The sequence below is a fragment of the Dermacentor andersoni genome, chromosome 1 (assembly GCF_023375885.2).
Source record: "Dermacentor andersoni chromosome 1, qqDerAnde1_hic_scaffold, whole genome shotgun sequence".
In the NCBI taxonomy this organism is placed as follows: Eukaryota; Metazoa; Arthropoda; class Arachnida; order Ixodida; family Ixodidae; genus Dermacentor; species Dermacentor andersoni.
The window spans coordinates 240324165-240342574 of NC_092814.1; the positions used below are offsets into that span (position 1 = coordinate 240324165).

Below are 18410 nucleotides of genomic sequence, written 5' to 3' on the forward strand. Positions count from 1 at the left end.
CATTAGGAGTCGTTTGGTTTTGTTTCGTTGACCTTGCCAAAAATCCGCTCAGACACGCGTTGCTCTGCGGTATTACATCAAAAGCAGCAGAGTGGTGCTTGGATAGTTGGTATCTGGTCCTCAAGATATACATGGTGCACACGAACACGACTAGAGAGGCAGAAAGTTCCTGACCCACCTGTATGTGCACTTTCGTTTATTGACTTATTCACTTGGATACCACAGGTCTGATAAAAATGTCATAATTATCCCAACATCAAATTTTCCAGTTGAATTCGCTTTTAAACCTTTCAGTGTCACTGACGCACCATTACATTCCTGCATTTCTGTCCCACCATGTCATTGATGTACCCGTATGTTCTCCGCTCTCTAGTGAGGACCATACTAGGAGTGCATTTGCCGTTATCTGTGTCATTTCTTCTCTTCTGAATAACCGAAAATAAACTGTTGTGTTGGCTTTATCCTGCAGTCGACTTCTAATTCGACCCTGACAGGAGCGTTGGAATTTATCAAATTATCCGACAGGTCGAATAAAACAAGATGCAGAAATACGCTAAAACACAATGCTGATTCCTTGACATTTGCCCAATTCTAACAAGCCTTCAAACAAAACGCGCATACACTTTCAATGTGTCCAAAGTAGTAAACTAATGTAGAAATGACATTAGAGTTCCTAAACAATATAGAAATCTAACGCGCACCCGATTTTTTAGCAAGAAAACTTGCTGTACAATCGCAGCTGGTTTCCTAAAGTCAGCTTCGCCACGCAATATTTAAGTCACCTTTGCCGCAATACATGTGTGTTGGGTGGTAAAGCATTCGAATAATGCAAAGGCAATCTTGGTTTCGTGCCCTAATTGCACCATGCAGGCAATTTTCGGCCATTTCTCTTTTTTTTTAAGGTGCATGTTAGAATAAAGTAAATACCATAATTAAACATTGTGTTTTGCTGCAACACGTGTGTTGTGTGGTGAAGCATTCAAATTGTGCAAAGCCGATTTTAGTTTCGTGTCCTGATCGCACCGTGCAGGCAATTTTCGGCCCATTTTTTTTTTTATGTGGTGCGTGTTAGAATCGGGTAAATACCGCAATCAAACATTGTGAGCTGCAGTTATTGCTTGAAAATCATCCAAGGGCAGCCCCAAAATAGGTGTTTGAATGCGAGATGACATTTGTTCAGTGCGTTCCCAGTCCCCTAAGCACTGCTGATACAGACCCTGCCACTGTGTTGTCATCGGGGTCACCATAGGGGTCAGGCATGTGCGTGCTCACTGGTCAACTTTGAATTATTCAGTGAAGGCCAATTTTAGGACCGAAATAATGAAAGTTGTTTCAATTAGTTATCTCGCTTGATGCAGACTTCTCTAGGGAATGCTTCCTGCCCCATTTGCCTCTCTCACAGCTCATTCTTCACACACAATGGTAGAGGTTGTGTGGATTCCTGGTCGTGCGGGATTGTCGGGGAATGAGTGGACTAACCAGCTCGCCTGTGAAGCTTTATGCCAGGCTTCCGGTATCCCTGAACCAACTCTGCAGACTTCACGCTACACACCGTACAGCCTAAAACCCTACTGTCTCCTCAGGCACGTCGTTCCCCCTCCCAACCCGGCACTCCCGCGTGCTTATGGCATTCTACTACGGCAGGTGCAGTCCAACTCCTTGCTTTTTCCAACCCATCCCCACCTTCTCCTTGCTTTCGCAGTTGAACCCCCCCCCCCCCCCGTCTGCCCACCTAGTGAAGATTAACTCCCAACACATTCTGTGGCACTGTACCGCACCCGTTTCTCCCCCATCCCCTCCTTTGTCCCTCCACCCTATCGGCTATGTGGCTCACGCAGGCCACCTCCTTACCGGCACAAGAGTACCTGGCAGAGTTCAACGCTGCGTTGAAGAATTGCACCAGCAAGGCCTCGGGCTCCATTATTGTTTCTGAATAAAGTGCTCATCTCTCTCTCCTATTTTGTCCTCATTAAGCCAGGCTGGCAAAAATTATCTACCACAATGCAGTCAACTTCGATGCTAACTCATGGGTTGCTGCCAAATCCCTTTTATTCTTTTACTCCTGTTATGGCTTGCCTCTGTGATGAACATTCATATCAAATGGCCAAAAATTACACGCTGTCCAAGCTGTTTTTTAGACAAAGGAGTATTTAGGAGGGTGGAAAAGGGTGAAAGCCCAGTGCTTCCAGCAGGCGTGAAACACAAACGAGCCTGATGATGACTCCCTTTCTCTTCTGGATGAGAGCTATAAAAGAACAGCGCCCCTTGACAGTAACAGCTTGGGCGTTGTGATTTTCATTACAAGCAACTAGTTAAGCTGACCACTCTGTACATAGTGATGTAGTTTAATGCCTTATTTTTCTTTCTATGTCGCCTCGTCTCTGATCAGGCCCTCTCAATTCATCTGTCTGGCCAAGCTCCAGGTCGCTGGGCCAATGATACCCCTGGGACTCCAGAGCCCCTTGCTTTACTCCCAACTGTTTCTGCAATGTTGGAAGATCACATTCCCACAGCGAATCAAAATGAAACAACTGCTTTCCGCAACCACTGTCTGCTCATGAAGCTACAACCATGCAAGTTTTCATGATGACTGTAATTGGTATGACTGATTTGGCTTAAGGAAAGGCCAGTCTTTTGCAAGAAAACTAAGTTTATGCAGTAAAAAACGGTTATCTACACCTTTCAGCAGCAAAGTCGAAACATGTTCTTTAAATTGTTGCTTGTAAAGAAAAAACTGCCTCAGACTTCCCAGCTTTCGCTCAGGTCTGTCAACAAGCCACCCTTAACTGTCACAATATGCATCGAACTCTCATTGAATAGTATCTCAACATACATGCACACACACACATACGCATTGAATCACACACATTGAGTCAAGCATAGTGAGACTTGCCCTATGCTGGAAAAAGCTTGGGTCTAGATACTTGTCAAACCTTTCTTCAAATCGAACAGTTGATGGCTTCCAGATTACCTGTTTGGAAGAACAAACCAATCCTTTAGTTCGTGCAAAGAACATGCATATAGTAATTATTTTCATCAAATGTAATATACATGTCATGGGATCTATATGTAATGCTGCCTACTGCCCCTTATTACTTGGTGTGGTGGCTTAGTGGGTATGGCATTGCACTGATAAGCACGAGGTCACAGGATCGAATTCCGGCCATGGTGGCCACATTTCAATGGGGGTGAAAAGCAAATATACCTGTGTACAATGCACTAGGAACCCGAAGTGGTCAAAATTATTCTGGAGTCCCCTACTACGGCATTCCTCATAATCAGATTTCAATTTTGGGCTCGTAAAGTCCAACGATCTTTTTTCCCCTTATTTCATTTCGTGGGAGGGCAGATCATACACTAGAAACAATGGTGGCACCAGTCCATTTTGCACCTTAGACATCTGTGGCATTTCAAGGAACCGAAATACAAGGTTAGTGGCAGTACATTTGCTAATAGGGCAAATTGGAAATGTGTGATACAGTTGGTTGTATGACATCAGGTTTATCAGAGTACAGAGCTTGTCATAGTGCAAAAACCATGGGGTTTCTTTTTTTTTTTTTTTTTGCTTCAAGAGTGCATGTGCACAAAGTTATTTTTCACGCACAGAAACACAAAAGTGCAAATTTATAAAATCATCCAGTAATACTTGATCTCAAACTTTAGATAAACCACCTTATCTGTGACATATATATCACAATGCCTTGTAGTAGTACTAATATTGTGACTGGCAGTGGTAAACAAAAAAACGTCTCAGGCTAGAGTCAATGCTTCAACAGAGGGACTTGTCTTCATCCTTGTAACATTGGCTCCAACTGACACATACCTTGTTCCAACCACTGTTTGTCAGTTCAAGTGTCCAATGTTCCTGTGAACACCTGCCTGTTTTAACAATGTTATTCTTATTTATGCACAACTAGTCAAGTGGCCTGAGGACCACACTTGCACATCACTTTTGGCAACTTGTGCATGCATTTTTAAACAATTACGCATTTCTACAATGCATTATATTGAGGGAGGGAAAAGCAAATGACTCGTACTTCCGACACTTGAAATGGCTAAACAATGACAAGATCACCTTGCTATTATGACTCATTCATGGTTCACCTGTTCTAATCATCTTCCAGTACCAACTAAATACTCGTGATCTGGCAAGAATTGCGTATGATTGACACAGCTGCCCACAAGCAATCACTGAGCACTGAATTATACACCAGTACACAACTATGTAGTTTTGTCATCAAGTGGATAAGCAGTCAGACTTGTATGTAACAAATCATATTTAATTAATCACTTGTATTCAATTACATTTTCATTGTTTCACAACTGATTAGTTTCTTTACATGGCAACGCTCACTGTATATCAATTACTTTGTTCAGTAACCAATTATGTGTAGCCAGTTACTTTACTGACAAGACAAGCTGTAACAGCTGATGTGCCTTTCAGCACTTGAATTTAGTAGGAACTACAGTAAAATGCCTGCAGACATGCCATGCAACAGCCTCTCAGATGCACATGTTTAGCCAGCAAACTCAGGCACCAGTATTTGTTTCCTCATCTTAACCCCTTCCATGCCTTGGATGAGCTGGGTTCGTCCACGTGATTCTGGTAAAAATAGCCAAGGGCAAGCTCAGCTCATCAGCGTACCTTGCATTTCCTAGCAATGCTATGGACATGCCTAGTTTTCTCTCAGTGCATAATCATGCTTTCGGTAGATGACAGCAGACAATCCAAGGGTAAGCGCAAGCAGAAGCAAATTTATTCTTTCCGAGGAAGTAAAACATGTCGGCAACTGGTGAAAAATAAATTTGGCCATTTTAGTGAGAATTAGAGATAATACTGTGGCATGGATAGGGTTAATGTTCTACCAGATGTTGGCCAACGATCTGAATGGGCACTTCTCTGGCTAACTCTCGATGACCACTTCAGATGCTAATACTAGGAAATCACCAACATTCTTTTTTTCAGCTTATCATTGGCCCTACCAAAAGCGCCTTCTTTAAGCCTGAGCAACATATAAGTGCTCAGGTTCATTGAGGACCCAAACACAGTCATCGTGGCATTGAGGAACCAGAATCGTGTGCACAAGGTGTTCGTGCATTACAAAAATTTAATTCCATAGTTTAACGTACCAAAACTATAGTCTGATTAGGAGGCACGCCATAGTAAGGGACTCTGGATTAATTTTGACCACCAGGGGTTATTTAATGTGCACCGAATGCACGGTACATGGGTGTTCTTGAATTCCACCCACATATGAATGCGGCTGCCGCAGCCAGGGTTGAACCTCTAACCTCGAGCTCAGCAGCGCAATGCCATAGTCGCTACGCTACTGCTGCTGGTATGGCATTAAAACGCTGCTCTTCCATCAAGCACACACAGAACAAGTTTTCAGACTTGGTGCAGGTGTCTCCACAAGAAAGAAAGGAATAATGATCACCAAAAATTTTGTGAAGCAATTGTTAGTGCACATAGACATGTGAAGGGCTGCAAGGATGCACTGAAAGAGCCAGGATCTGTTCTGAAAGTAGTAGGACTGTTTTTTTCCTGGGCGAACGGGCGGATGCGCGCGCAGGATCGGTTAAGGGGGATCTTGGGAACGCTGGAAAAATTCGGCAGTCGGCTCTCGACTGTTGAAGAGAGCAAGTCGCTTGTACTGTGAACCCTTGTCGAAACGCCTCGTCACGGAGAATCATGGAGCATTTATTGGATCAGCGATATGCAATCAAATTTTGTGTAAAGCTTGGTAAAACAGGCAAAGAGACTCGCGACATGATTAAGGAGACCTACTGTGATGCTGCCATGGGTATATCAGGTGTTTTTGAGTGGCATAAGCTGTTCCAAGAAGGTAAGGAAAGAGTGGAAGACAACGACCGCTCCGGACGCCTTCGACCAGCAAGACCAACAAAAATGCATCGCGAGTGAAAAATTTACTGAACAGTGACCGTAGAATGAGTATCAGAATAATTTGAAAGAGCGCAGGTTTGGGCATTTTGGTGTTGCATAACTTTTAGGTTTTTAGCGCACAAAAAAGGACGAGTCGCGTCGTACCTCTGTCTCTCATCCCTTTTTGTGCGCTAAAAACCTAAAAGTTACAGAATTATTGCTGATGAATTGAGCATTCCTCAAACCCAAGTTTTTGAGATCGTGAGAGAAATTTTACCCATGAGCAAAGTGTGTGCATAGTTCGTGCCGCGAGTGTTGTCAGAGGAGCAAAGGGGCAACCGGAAAGCGATCAGCCAGGATCTTCTTCATTTGAATGAGGACCCCGACTTTTTGGACAATGTAGTGTTTGTGGGTGTTTGATTACAATCCGGAGAGCCAGCGGCAGAGCTTAGAACGGCACACCACTTTTTCCCCACGGCCCAAGAAAGCACGAATGAGCAAATCCAAGCAAAAGTCCATCCTCATGTTGCTTTTTTTTTTATCAACGTCGAGTCATCCACAAAGAGTTCGTACCACCCGGACAAACAGTTAATGCAGTTTTTTTACGTGAAGTCTCAAAAGACTGCGAAAACGCATCATTCGTGTCCGCCCAGCCATTGCCAACAATTGGCGGCTGCACGACAACATGCCGAGCCACACAGCGTTCCGCATAGTGGAGTATCTTGCCCAGCACAAAGTGGCAACGCTGCCTCAGCCCCCCTACGGCCCCGACTTGGACCCGCCAGGCTTTTTTCTATTCCCAAGAATAAAATCAACGCTCAAGGGGAAGCATCACGGATCGGTAGAGGCAGTTCAACAGGCCATGACAAGGGAGCTAAACAGCATTCCGGTCCAGGCATTCCCGGAGGCATAGGAAAACTGGAAAACTCGTTGGCAGCAGTGTGTAGATGCGGAAAAGTGCTACTTTGAAAAATTCTAATTGTTTGTACTATTCTCATGAATAAATTTTTTTTAATGAGTACTACTACTTTCAGAACAGACCCTGTATTTACTGTATTTGGGCAACTGTGCAGAGTTTGCGCAACAAGAAGAAAATAAATGGAAAAGTAATTAGATTTCAGTAATTATACAATTAGTTCATAAGGCACTAATTGTTCACTGTAATTAATGACAGTTTTTAATGAAGCTATTGTAATTGTAATCGGTTATATTTTTCTGTAACGTGTACAAGTCTGAAAGCAGTGCACAAAGCATGGAAGCGAGTGGCAGTATACGTTTACATGGCAGCACATGTTTTGCCATTCAAACTTCGCCCAGCCATATTCTAATGGACAACTAATTACACTACAGGCCAACATCTGTAAAGTGCCAAATGCATAGTTTCGTTCCTGAACATGTTAGTGTTAGAGCATAGGCCATGTAATCAACCTTAAAATTACTGACAAGTGGGCAATTATGTACTGTGTATATAATCCGACTTCCATGTCACTGCTCCGGTCACCCATTTACTTGCACTTCCATAGGTCACTGCTCTAATCAAGGAAGTATGGCAATTCCGCCAGCGGCCTTTCCAGAACACAAGGCTCATGCACGTACTATCAGCATCAAATAGAACGTGAACAGCGGAGCGCATGGCCCAAGCATAAGTGAAGGTATAGTGCGCGCCGTCCAGTCATCACCACTGACAGACACTCAAATCCGGTTTGGCTGCACCGTGCGATCCCCCTATTGCGAGATATTTTCCCTTCCGTTCTGTTTCTTAAATTACAAAGGGAGAAAATAAAAATAAAAGAGAAGCTCAAATTTCCAATTTATGGCGAGTATTGTCGCACAGTTCGCCGAAACCATAAGTGCATCGGCGCAAACAGCGGTGTGCGCAGTGCAGTTTACAGCGTCATCATTGTAGATTCGCTCATGTGATTTGCGGCTTGTGCGCCACATTCATTCTTTCAATCGGCAAACTTGCATAGCGCGCTATCGCTGGCAGCCGTGATGACGGTGGCCGGCGTGGGCGTGCCAAGCGCCTTTGGCCGTTGACTGCCAAACGAGCGCCATGCGGCCAAACCGGATGTGCGCGCTTGTCAGTGGCGATGACTCACGTACGGGGCAGAAACCTGGAGGCTCACGAAAAAGGTTCTACTTAAATTGAGGACGACGCAACGAACTATGGAAAGAAGAATGATAGGTGTAACGTTAAGGGATAAGAAAAGAGCAGATTGGGTGAAGGAACAAACGCGGGTAAATGACATCTTAGTTGAAATCAACAAAAAGAAATGGGCATGGGCCGGACATGTAATCAGGAGGAAAGATAACCGATGGTCATTAAGGGTTACGGACTGGATTCCAAGGGAAGGGAAGCGTAGCAGGGGGCGGCAGAAAGTTAGGTGGGCGGATGAGATTAAGAAGTTTGCAGGGACAACATGGCCACAATTAGAACATGACCGGGGTAGTTGGAGAAGTACGGGAGAGGCTTTTGCCCTGCAGTGGGCGTAACCAGGCTGATGATGATGAGTGTGCGAGGGTGAGAAAAAAGATGGTGGCTTCACGCACGAGTGCCGCCTCCTCGCGCAAATAATGCCCCACCACGCTGTACCTACTAGCAATTGTAAAAATGCGGCGGCCGAAGCGCGGGCGGGGGGGGGGTAAGTCGACGCGGGTCGCGATTTCTGGCGCGCGCCTCGGCCGTGGCTGTGCATGGCTCCAAGCGTGGCTGAGCATATACGCAGCCTCGCACCCTGCTTTAGAGGTAATCTGCCGCGTGTGCAAAGAGTGGGCGTGCCAAGGAGACGGCGTGGTATCATGTAAGCCGTCTTCCCGTGCGTTTATTACAGAAGGTTGCGTAATCTCGAGTTTCAGCAACTCGTTGAAGCGAGAGGCAGACGAAGCACTCGCTCCCCGCTGCCAGCGCTTTTCATGATAGCGTTGTCCCAGTGCGGACAACGCTATCAGCCACGGGGTCGGAGTGCACGCGAAAGCGTGGCTGGCTTTGCTTAATTCATACCGCCGATTTGAAGATATCGTTGATGTGGCATGAAACCGTTATCATTCGTCGCCGACTTTCAAATTCATCAAAATTAATTGGTTTCTCATTCAAATTTGCTTTTTTCGATTGCCCGATAATTCGGAAACTTCTGCAGCCCCTTTGCTTGTAAAAAAAATCGATCGGCAACTGTACTTATTAGCAAAGAATGTCAAATTTCAATACAACGAAATTCCGACATAACAAAGCGACCTGCCGATTTTACCTATTTCGTTATAACAAGGTTTAACTGTGTATGTAATCAACATAACATTTCTGACGCTCTCAAACTTCTCTGTGCATGCACACACGCACGCGCACACATACACACACACACACACACGTTGTGAAACCTGGCTAACGCGCCCTGCTACACCTACCCTCAGAGCGTCATTCAACATTTGTTTTTGTTGCATTATCTTTTCTGCTGGGGCTGCCTACACAAAACGTTTTACCAATGGGCAAAACATTTTGCGGTGTGCAGTGTAGTATACATACGAAACCACCACTTGTACAGACATGCAGCATCTAATTCTCTGATGTGATTATAGGTGTTCATTGTATCGTGAATGTTCAAAAAGGATTGGATAGATGGTTAATGTAAAAAAATAAGTTAATAGCTTAAACTATAGCATACCCAAACCTGATTCACAAATCAGGTAGATGCTGTCTGGGAAATGCTCCTACAAGGAGTGAAGGATGGCCAAGTATAAAGAAAACATTATAGCCCTACATATTAAGGTCCCAATAAGTTTTCCACAGGCCAGAATTGGGGCCCACAGAAGCACAGTTTCAATAGCGTTGTGCTATCATAATTTCAGTCTTGCTCATGCACCATTCACTGCGGCTAAACAAGCAAAGCTATAAAGAAATGCAAAATAATTGCCTGTGCTAATATGTGTTTCAATGTTAACGCCAATTCTGCATTTAACACAAGTACATTAGCTGGTTCAGATAGTTTGGCCTTCAGAATCAGATTCCTTTCTATCTGCTCAATGTTACTATATGCACTCCAAACCAAACCCTAATGTTTTAGCGCTACACACTCTCAGAATTATTAAGTGACCTCAAGAACAGTGGTGGCTTATTCAATCCTTGCATTTCACCATTGCCTTTGATGCAGTTTAAACGGGGCCTGAACCACACCTCAGGCTTGGTGAAGAAACACATTCCGTGGATAGCATATACTGCTGTGAAGATCTCAGCCAAATATTGCACTTGTGCGCGGTGCGTAGAGCTCACAAGCAGAGTGCTAAGTTACTTTTATTGCGAAGCAATACTACTTTAGGTCGCACTTCAGCCCGTTTCGTGGCGAGGCGGTGGTAGGCACCATTGACCTTTAGCGTGACCTCGCTGCGTGATGTCACACCACGTGACCTAGAGTGACGTCACACCAGCTGTGTAAAAACGGGGCCCCATCTCACGCCGTCGCGAGGCGAGGCGGTAGCCACCAACGGCGGCCTAACTCCCGCTCCTCTCACCAGGGGCGCTACGGTCGGTGTGACGTCACACCAGCTGTGTAAAAACGGGGCCCCATCTCACGCCGTCGCGAGGCGAGGCGGTAGCCACCAACGGCGGCCTAACTCCCGCTCCTCTCACCAGGGGCGCTACGGTCAGAGTGGGCATATCTTACGACGCGGAGAAAATGGAGTGTTACCGCACCGTCGGCCAATCGATACTGGAAGATTTTGTAATGGGCACGCTGGTGAGGGAAATGTTTGTCGGCATACACGGATTCGACGGATGACTTCCTCTTAGATGATTCACTGTAAGCCGTAACACTAGCATAACCCAAGACTACCACCAGCCATACTACCAGCTGATCCGAAAATAACACACTATTGCTTCGCAATCACCAGGCTTAACCAAGCTAAGCCACGGCCGTCTTTTTTTTTTTCCAAACACTCTTTCCAAAAACAGATGCCTTCTCCTCACCCATTTTGAAGCTGCCAGTGACTGACATATGTTGTCATATGCAAGATTTCCATAATCAGCTGCTATTGGCCAATAGCTAACATCAATCAAGGTGTGTCTGGATCAGTATGCTTCTTCCTGCCGTGTTTGAATCAGTCTGCAGCCGGTGGGTGGCAGGACCCCTTAGTGCGCCAGTATGCTTAGGAGTTGATGCAGTTTACTAAACAGGCTGAAGCGAAAATCTGCACTTTGAATTTCAATAACAATTACGCACTTCCGGAAGAAGTTGACTATCGTCTGCTCATGCTCAGCCACTCCCGCTCATGTAGGACAAACTTTGGCCACACTGCTTCTCAGTGTCAGAGCTGTGAAATCTCACCCATTTTGATTAGTTTTGAGCACTCAACTAGCCTTAAACCATGCGAAACTTAAGCCCAGACCCCATGTACACTACGCCTGTCATGTCCCACGAGTAACTGCAGTGAGCATCTACAAGGGACACGTGCCAGCACGTGCTCACTCCCAGACAGAAGTTCTTATTGAGCCATTAATAGCGCTTCAAAAAGTGCAATCGGGATTTGCATATTATACACGCAGGACAAGGGCAGTCAGCACCACATAGCATGGCCAGACTGGAGCACAACAAGCCCTTTTGGCATAATGCCCTAGGCGGTGCACTACCCTCGGCACTGCCCCACTCCTTTTGATCGGAGGACGTTGAGGGCAAATGGAAAAGGTAAATATATGGCATTCGTAGTACTTATGCTTGCACTTAGTCTTTCTGAAAAAACTTTTTCGGAAATATACCCCTGGTAAACGCCATACTTGCTCAGAGGCATTTTTAAGGCCTTAAGGAAAGGTGGTTCAGGGCCCCTTTAATATCCCAAAGCAACATGTAGGCCATGACAGACGCCATGGTATCGCTCATTGTTTTTAACATGCATCCAGAGCTTGGTACACAATTGCTATGCATGCCGCCCTCAATGGTACATGATTACAGAAGCCAGGAGTCAACCGCATGACCTAATATTCAGCAGCAAAGCACCAAAGCTACTGCACCAGCTAATAAATACAAGTTGCTCAAGACTCTGGTCACATCTGCTGCAATATAAGAGCTGTCACTTCAACAGGCACTAGCATGTTTGCCGACGTAATACTTTATGGCCAAGTTTGAGGTATCCCATTTATGCAGATGCATGATGAAAATTCCAACACTGTTTGCGTATTGCACCTGTGCAGTAGTCAGGACTATTCCTTTGGGGTCCCTATTCTAAAACATTCTATATGCAGTATAAAGGTACACACAGTAGTATATTTACAAAATGTCTGACAAGCTAAAGAAAAGTGACGAGTACACCTCCTATTGTCATTTCAGTGTTGTACAAGCTCACTGACCTATGTCCTTAGTTTTCCTGTGCCATCAGATAGTCAAGATAGATAACAGAGGTAGTGTCATTGCAGCTAATTCACGCAAAGTGAGTAGCCATGAAGATTAAGGGACCACGAGTCATTGCATTTTTAGTTTGCTTAAGGGGGTATGAGCTAAATGAACAATATAAGGCCATTTGTGAAGTATGCAACTGGTGTTGCCTATGAGATATTGCGCTTATGTAGGAAGATCTACACAGCCAAAAATGGATGGTGCCTCAATGACCACGCATGGAAGCACAAACTTTCAGCAAAAAACAAGGGAACTGCCCATTTACCTGCGCATTGCAGGGTCTGTAAATGTGGCCATCAGTTTCACAAAATTAAAATTGTAGGTGGAAGCATAGGTACAGCAGCATGGGAGCTATTGGAAGCATTTCAATTTTGCAAAATGGAAATGGGCACTGACTGTTTTAGCGACTCATTTGTATCACTTTTTAAGACTTTGTTGTTACATTTTGGCGTAATGTTTCCTGGCCTTTTGCAGGTTTTATTTTACTTTTGTATAAGTAGTGACACATAATTTGTGTAAAATGAAAAGCAAAATGCAACAAGAGGATATAAGTGAACAAGGTGTGGCGTAATAATGCAAGCAATCTGAATCAGTAACAATAAGCAATTATCACTGAATACTAATGAGTATAGTAATATCCGAATATAGCAAAATACAACCAACAGTTTGGTGGAGTAGTGTAAATGATACTGAGTGGATGGAGTAATAGTGGAAGTAGGAGAAACAATGCAATGCTGTGGGAGCAAGAAGGAAAAAAGGTAATGTGGGTAAGGGCATATCATATGAGACTAACATTACAGTTGCCTGGGTAAAATTGTAGATCCAAGCGACATGCTTCATATGAAGGGGTTAGACAGTTGTTCACTGAATGGCGCAATGCCTGCACACGGGGCTATGAAATGGGTGTTCTAGAAATACTGGACTGCACGAACATTGACTCATGGTTGACGTGCAACAGCAATGAATGGCTAAAGTCAGTGTGTTTAATTTTAACTTTATAATTAGGACATTACATTGTAACACAGTTGCAACTGCCCAGCTGGAAAAATAAAGGGGGACAAAAAAAGATCCTTTAGCACAAGCAGTACATGATACGGCCAGCCCTACAAGTATTTAGCTTTTAGCATCATGCAGTCCCTTTGTACTTTTAAAAGATATTAGAGAAAATAACCAGATGAGCATGCAGAGTCAAGCTGCCACATAGGTAGTGCAGCTTGGCTCTTGGTCTGTCTGGTCACTACACTAATACCGAACCCTATCACAAACCAACAAACTAAACTCACCTCATACGTAAGAAATATCTTCTGGTTTAAAACAAGTTTCGTTTTTACTTCGCTGGTCAAGTTGACATCAACTATTCTGTTTCCATTGTAGCCAATTTCAAACTTCTTGTGTGTCCAAAGGTAATAGCTGTTGTCAGACTCGTCATGCTCACCAACAATGCCTGAGAGAGAACAGATACCATATAGTAACAAAAGCATTTTTTTTATTAGGGGTGTTCGAATAGTGAAATATCCTAATTAAATCGAATATGAATATTTTGAGAAAAAGGACATTGAAAATCAAATAGAATATTTTATTCATAAACACAGTGAAATATATAGAGTGTGCCCCAACTAGAGGGGGCGCGGTGGCGTGCTGTGTCAGTGCCACCAACGGCCAGTCTAGTGTTACACTGCATGCTACAGCACGCCACCCAATCTCTAAGGTCGCTGCCTTTGCAAGCTACATGCTCTCCCTTGCCCGTTCATGACTGTTGTGTTCGTAATCAATCGGTTACCACAGTAATAAGAATCAATGTAGTGTCCTTAAGACAAACATGGTAATTATTTGTGCATTCTGTGAACAAGTCTGCAAAAAGAGCTTTTGTTTACGGTGCCTGCGATGCTTTCGCATGCCGTCGTCTGCTATAGTAGCACACTGCCAGGGCCGCACCAACGTCTCATCACACACTCCTAATTAAGTAAAAAAAAGTCTTATTCACATTATTTACATTGCTTAATTACAGGCATATTAAAGGGACACTAAAAAAAAAATGTCACCTGTATTTGTAAATTACCCTCTTACATTAGCAAATAAACCACTCTTCCCGCAAGATGCTTGGTAAACCATAAAACGCATAACTAAAGACGGGTGGCAACACCACCTTGGAGTTTTCCCACCAGCCCGCCGTAATGCCAGGAACTTCTAAGGTGTCTGCTAGATCCTAGTTAATTCTTTATGGGTAACAATCGACTACATTAGGTTCCAAAGGAGCCCAGGACTGAACATGGCAAGTTTCGAGCGCTTTCATTGAACCCAACACGGACAAAATACGAAAATTACTTTGAAATCTGCGGCGTCACACTGACACACTGGCTTTGCGGATTCGGCGCGAAATAAAAAAAAACACTTTGACCTTCATTTTCTTTTTTGATAAACAAAATATTATCGTGAAAGTAACGATAATAGAGTTCTCAAACAATACTTTATCAGTCTCGACTGAATTAGTGTCCTTTTAATGCTGTATGTAATGCTGTCACAAATAGACACAAATAGAGGCGCTTGCAAATGAGGAACCACTCGCTTTCAGTTATTTAGCGCACTACGATATACGATAATGAGTCATGATAAAAAGGAAACAGCACGTCATGAGATGCGAGTAGAATGATGAGTTCATTCAAGGTGAGAAATGTGATACAACAGCACTGATCATTGTTTTAAAGGTCTGCAAACATAGTGCAATTGCCTAAATAATAAACTGCTTTCCCTAAGTCAAGACAACACATTTGTACGACGGTTATTTTTTTTTTTCATGGTCCAATCGCTTGCGAAATGAAAACCGCAGTGAAAATCAAAATTGTTTTATTTGGAACCTTTACATACACTTTCCAGCTACTTCTCTATATAGTTGCTGCTGAATTGAGACATTTCTCTTAGCGTGGTACCAACTTTCTTATACCATCGTCATAGAAGGCAACCGAATGTGCTTTCAGCCAATACTGTAGGCTGGTCCACAGCTTGTTGTCCGAGTCAAACTAATGTCCTCATAGCCAGCGTTTCATGTCAGCAAAGAGATGGTAATCAGAGAGAGCCACTTCCCATTGAAAATGCTGCAGGAGCTTGTTGCAGCTGCACTGTGCGGCTGCGCATTGTCATGAAGAAGGACAATGCCTGATGACAACACTCCTCTTCGCTTGTTCTGAAGTGCCTTTTGTAGACATTCAAGAGTCACGCTGTATGAGACTGCAGTGATGGTCGTGCCATATTGCATGAATTCCATCAAGAGAACACCATTGCTGTCCCAGAACACAGTAGCCATACACTTTCTGCTGTAGAAGGTTCACTTGAACTTCTTTGCTTTCAGGGAATCAGAATGCATCCACTGTTTGGATTGCTCTTTTGTTTCTTTAGTTTTGAAACGGACCCATGTCTCGTCCCCTGTGACGATTTTCTTCAAAACATCTTCTCCATCACGGTAGCGCTGAAGAAATGTTAAAGCTACACCCATTCATTGTGTTTTGTGACGGTTGGGCAGCATCTTGGAAACCCACCTCACACAGAGTTTGCGGTATTGGAGTCTCTCACTCACGATGGTATAGAGAGCTGACGGTGAAATTTCGGGAAATGAATCGCTCGACATAGAAATTGTTAACCAAAGATTTTCTCGAATAGCCTAATCCAGTCACTGAACAAGATCATTGGTTGACACTCGCTTCCTTCCCTGCCTGCCTGCATCCCCATGAACGTCTGTGCTTCCTGCTTCAAAGTTCCTGCACTATTGCCGCACTTTGCTGTCACTCATGAAAGTTGTACCGTACACATTACTCATTCGTCGATGAATTTCGGCTGCATTGCACCCCTCAGCGTGCAGAAATCGAATGACAGCACGTACTTCACACTTAGCGGGAGACTATCGTTCGAGGCATGTTTACGTGCTCACTGCGCACTCAGAATTGACAAATGCGACCTCACGCGATCAACGGGCATACTAGAGACACTACGCAACACATATGCAGACAGTGTCATCGAATTTTCACTATGGTTTTCATTTCGCAACCAATTGGACCCTGAAAAAAAAACTTGTATATTAAAGCTGCCTAAAAGTAGGGCATTGATAATGAATCACATTAAATAATTGAGCATAAGTTATCTGCCTTGTGTCATTTGCTCATGAATTGGTGACCCTGTGCATCAATCGCAGGTTCCTTGCATAAGAGTCATCCTGAATAGTCCTCACTTCCATTGTTATCTTTTTTGGGACTCCAATGTGTTTCTATCCTCTAAATATATGAAAGAAGTGAACATTCGACAACTTCGAATGGTGAATTCTGGAATCGAATATGAATTGAATAGCAAGGACTATTCGATTCGTGTTCGACATATATAAACAACTGCTTGTCTGAGGAAAATGTGCCTTGTACTGCTGCGGCAAAATCAAAAATACAGTAGAGCGCCTCTACAACGAAATTACCTGTATAACAAAGGAATACCTGTGCCACACGAGTGAGGTTAATGCCATTAAAAGTTTAAGACCTTAAGTTTCTTAATGCCATTAAGCATTGCGATGGCGATAGCTGCAGTGAAACGGTTAAGTTTGCTTGCCAATAGTAATACAATAAAAACAGTTATCTAGGGAGCAGATGTTTAAGAAATGGCATGAGAAACATTAATCAGCGTATTGTATGTAGTTTACTTCATGAATATCATTGTTGCACCCAGCCGTAAAGTTTTTGAAGTCAAAGCTAGCTCGACGGCCAATCCATAGCGTAGCCAAAGCATTGAAATTGGAATAATAGCACTCACAGCTTCAAAGCTCTCAAGCAGCAATCCTGAAGAATTTGACCGCGTGCTCCAGTTTGTTCTGGCGTATGTGCTTCTTCGAGACAAGCATCATTGAGATATTCGAAGGCTTCAGTATGAGGCCAACAAGGCAAGGAGCCGCTACTGTGCAATCGAACAGCTTCTCCTGGCTAACGTGCTTACGATTAGTGCTCTAGCCATGAGTAGCGGCAACATCGCCTGCTGATCTCTACGAAAATAAAGAGCTCCTTTTAAAAAAGTGAAGAATATATTAGTTGTTTTTATCTACAAGTATGCTTAATATCATGAGAATATGGTTTTCTGTACTAAATACCAATATTTTTGTATCTGCACGAAGTATTCAATAAACTTCAAACTTCAAACTACGGCCACGATGGGGACATTGTAAACGAGAGTACACAATCGACGGCCGAGTTGTAATAATTGTAAGAACACACTACGCCACGAGAAAGAGCAATTTTTTAAAGAAAGTGAAGAATATATAAATTGTTATTCACTAAGAATCCATTTAGTCTCGTCAGAATGTGGAGACATTGGGAACGAGAGTACACATTTGATGGCCAAGTGAGTTACGAAACGCACGTCGCAAATGGCATTAAGTTTTAATGCCATTAAGCACGTCCGTGTGGCACCCCATGACTGACATTAAAGTTTAAGGCATTAGCCAGTTAAGGTCATTTTCTGTGCCCGTGTGGCAGGGGTATAATTCTGTCCCTTTTCTATCACAAGCTGCACTGTGCACGACCTTTACAACAAAGTGACCTGTATAACGAGTTAAGCACTTCGTCATAAAGGTGTGCTACTGCCAACTGTACACTGCTCAATTGTACACTTGCAAAAGATTGCAACTCAATGTTTCCGAAAAACCTTCATGCCCTCAAGGTTAACGAACTTTGAACATAGTTTCTAAAATATGACTTACCCCAGATAGGCAGCCCATCAATATACATCTGATACCAGTAGTGATTTTTTACGGCATATATGAATGCATGCAATTTTGCACTATCCAGGGTGATGTCGCAGTACGTCGTCTTGGCCACAGGTGCTGCAAATAACACGAAAATCAAAATTAAACTACATGACCCGCAGTATGAGCAGTGTGCTCACCTTTGTAAAGTATGTCGAGGCCACTAAATTCAAGTTCAACTCCCAGGAGTGCCTCTCCTAAGGTTTCATGGTAATGACTGATGGAGGCTTTTGGGCCAACACAGAAAGGCAACGACAAATAAGTGTACGTCTCTTGTCGGTTGTGGTAGGGTCCCACTGTGTTCATCCACAACACTACTTCTTCGTTGTCTTGGTACTGCAAACATAACGCAGAAGGCAGACACTTCAGGCAAGTGTTTTCG

At 43.7% G+C, this 18410-nt stretch overlaps 1 protein-coding gene across 2 annotated transcripts in view; it reads right to left on the reverse strand.

The window, feature by feature from the left end:
* Window positions 1-18410, reverse strand: part of TM9SF3 (transmembrane 9 superfamily protein member 3) — a 121650-nt gene that overhangs the window by 102480 nt on the left and 760 nt on the right. For both annotated transcript variants that reach the window (XM_055063544.2, XM_050196183.3), the window contains exons 2-5: window positions 18169-18364; window positions 17984-18106; window positions 13542-13702; window positions 2894-2971 (exon numbers count right to left, since the gene is read on the reverse strand). In XM_055063544.2, coding sequence (XP_054919519.1) covers window positions 2894-2971; window positions 13542-13702; window positions 17984-18106; window positions 18169-18364 — 558 coding nt within the window. The remainder of the gene's footprint in view (window positions 1-2893; window positions 2972-13541; window positions 13703-17983; window positions 18107-18168; window positions 18365-18410) is intronic.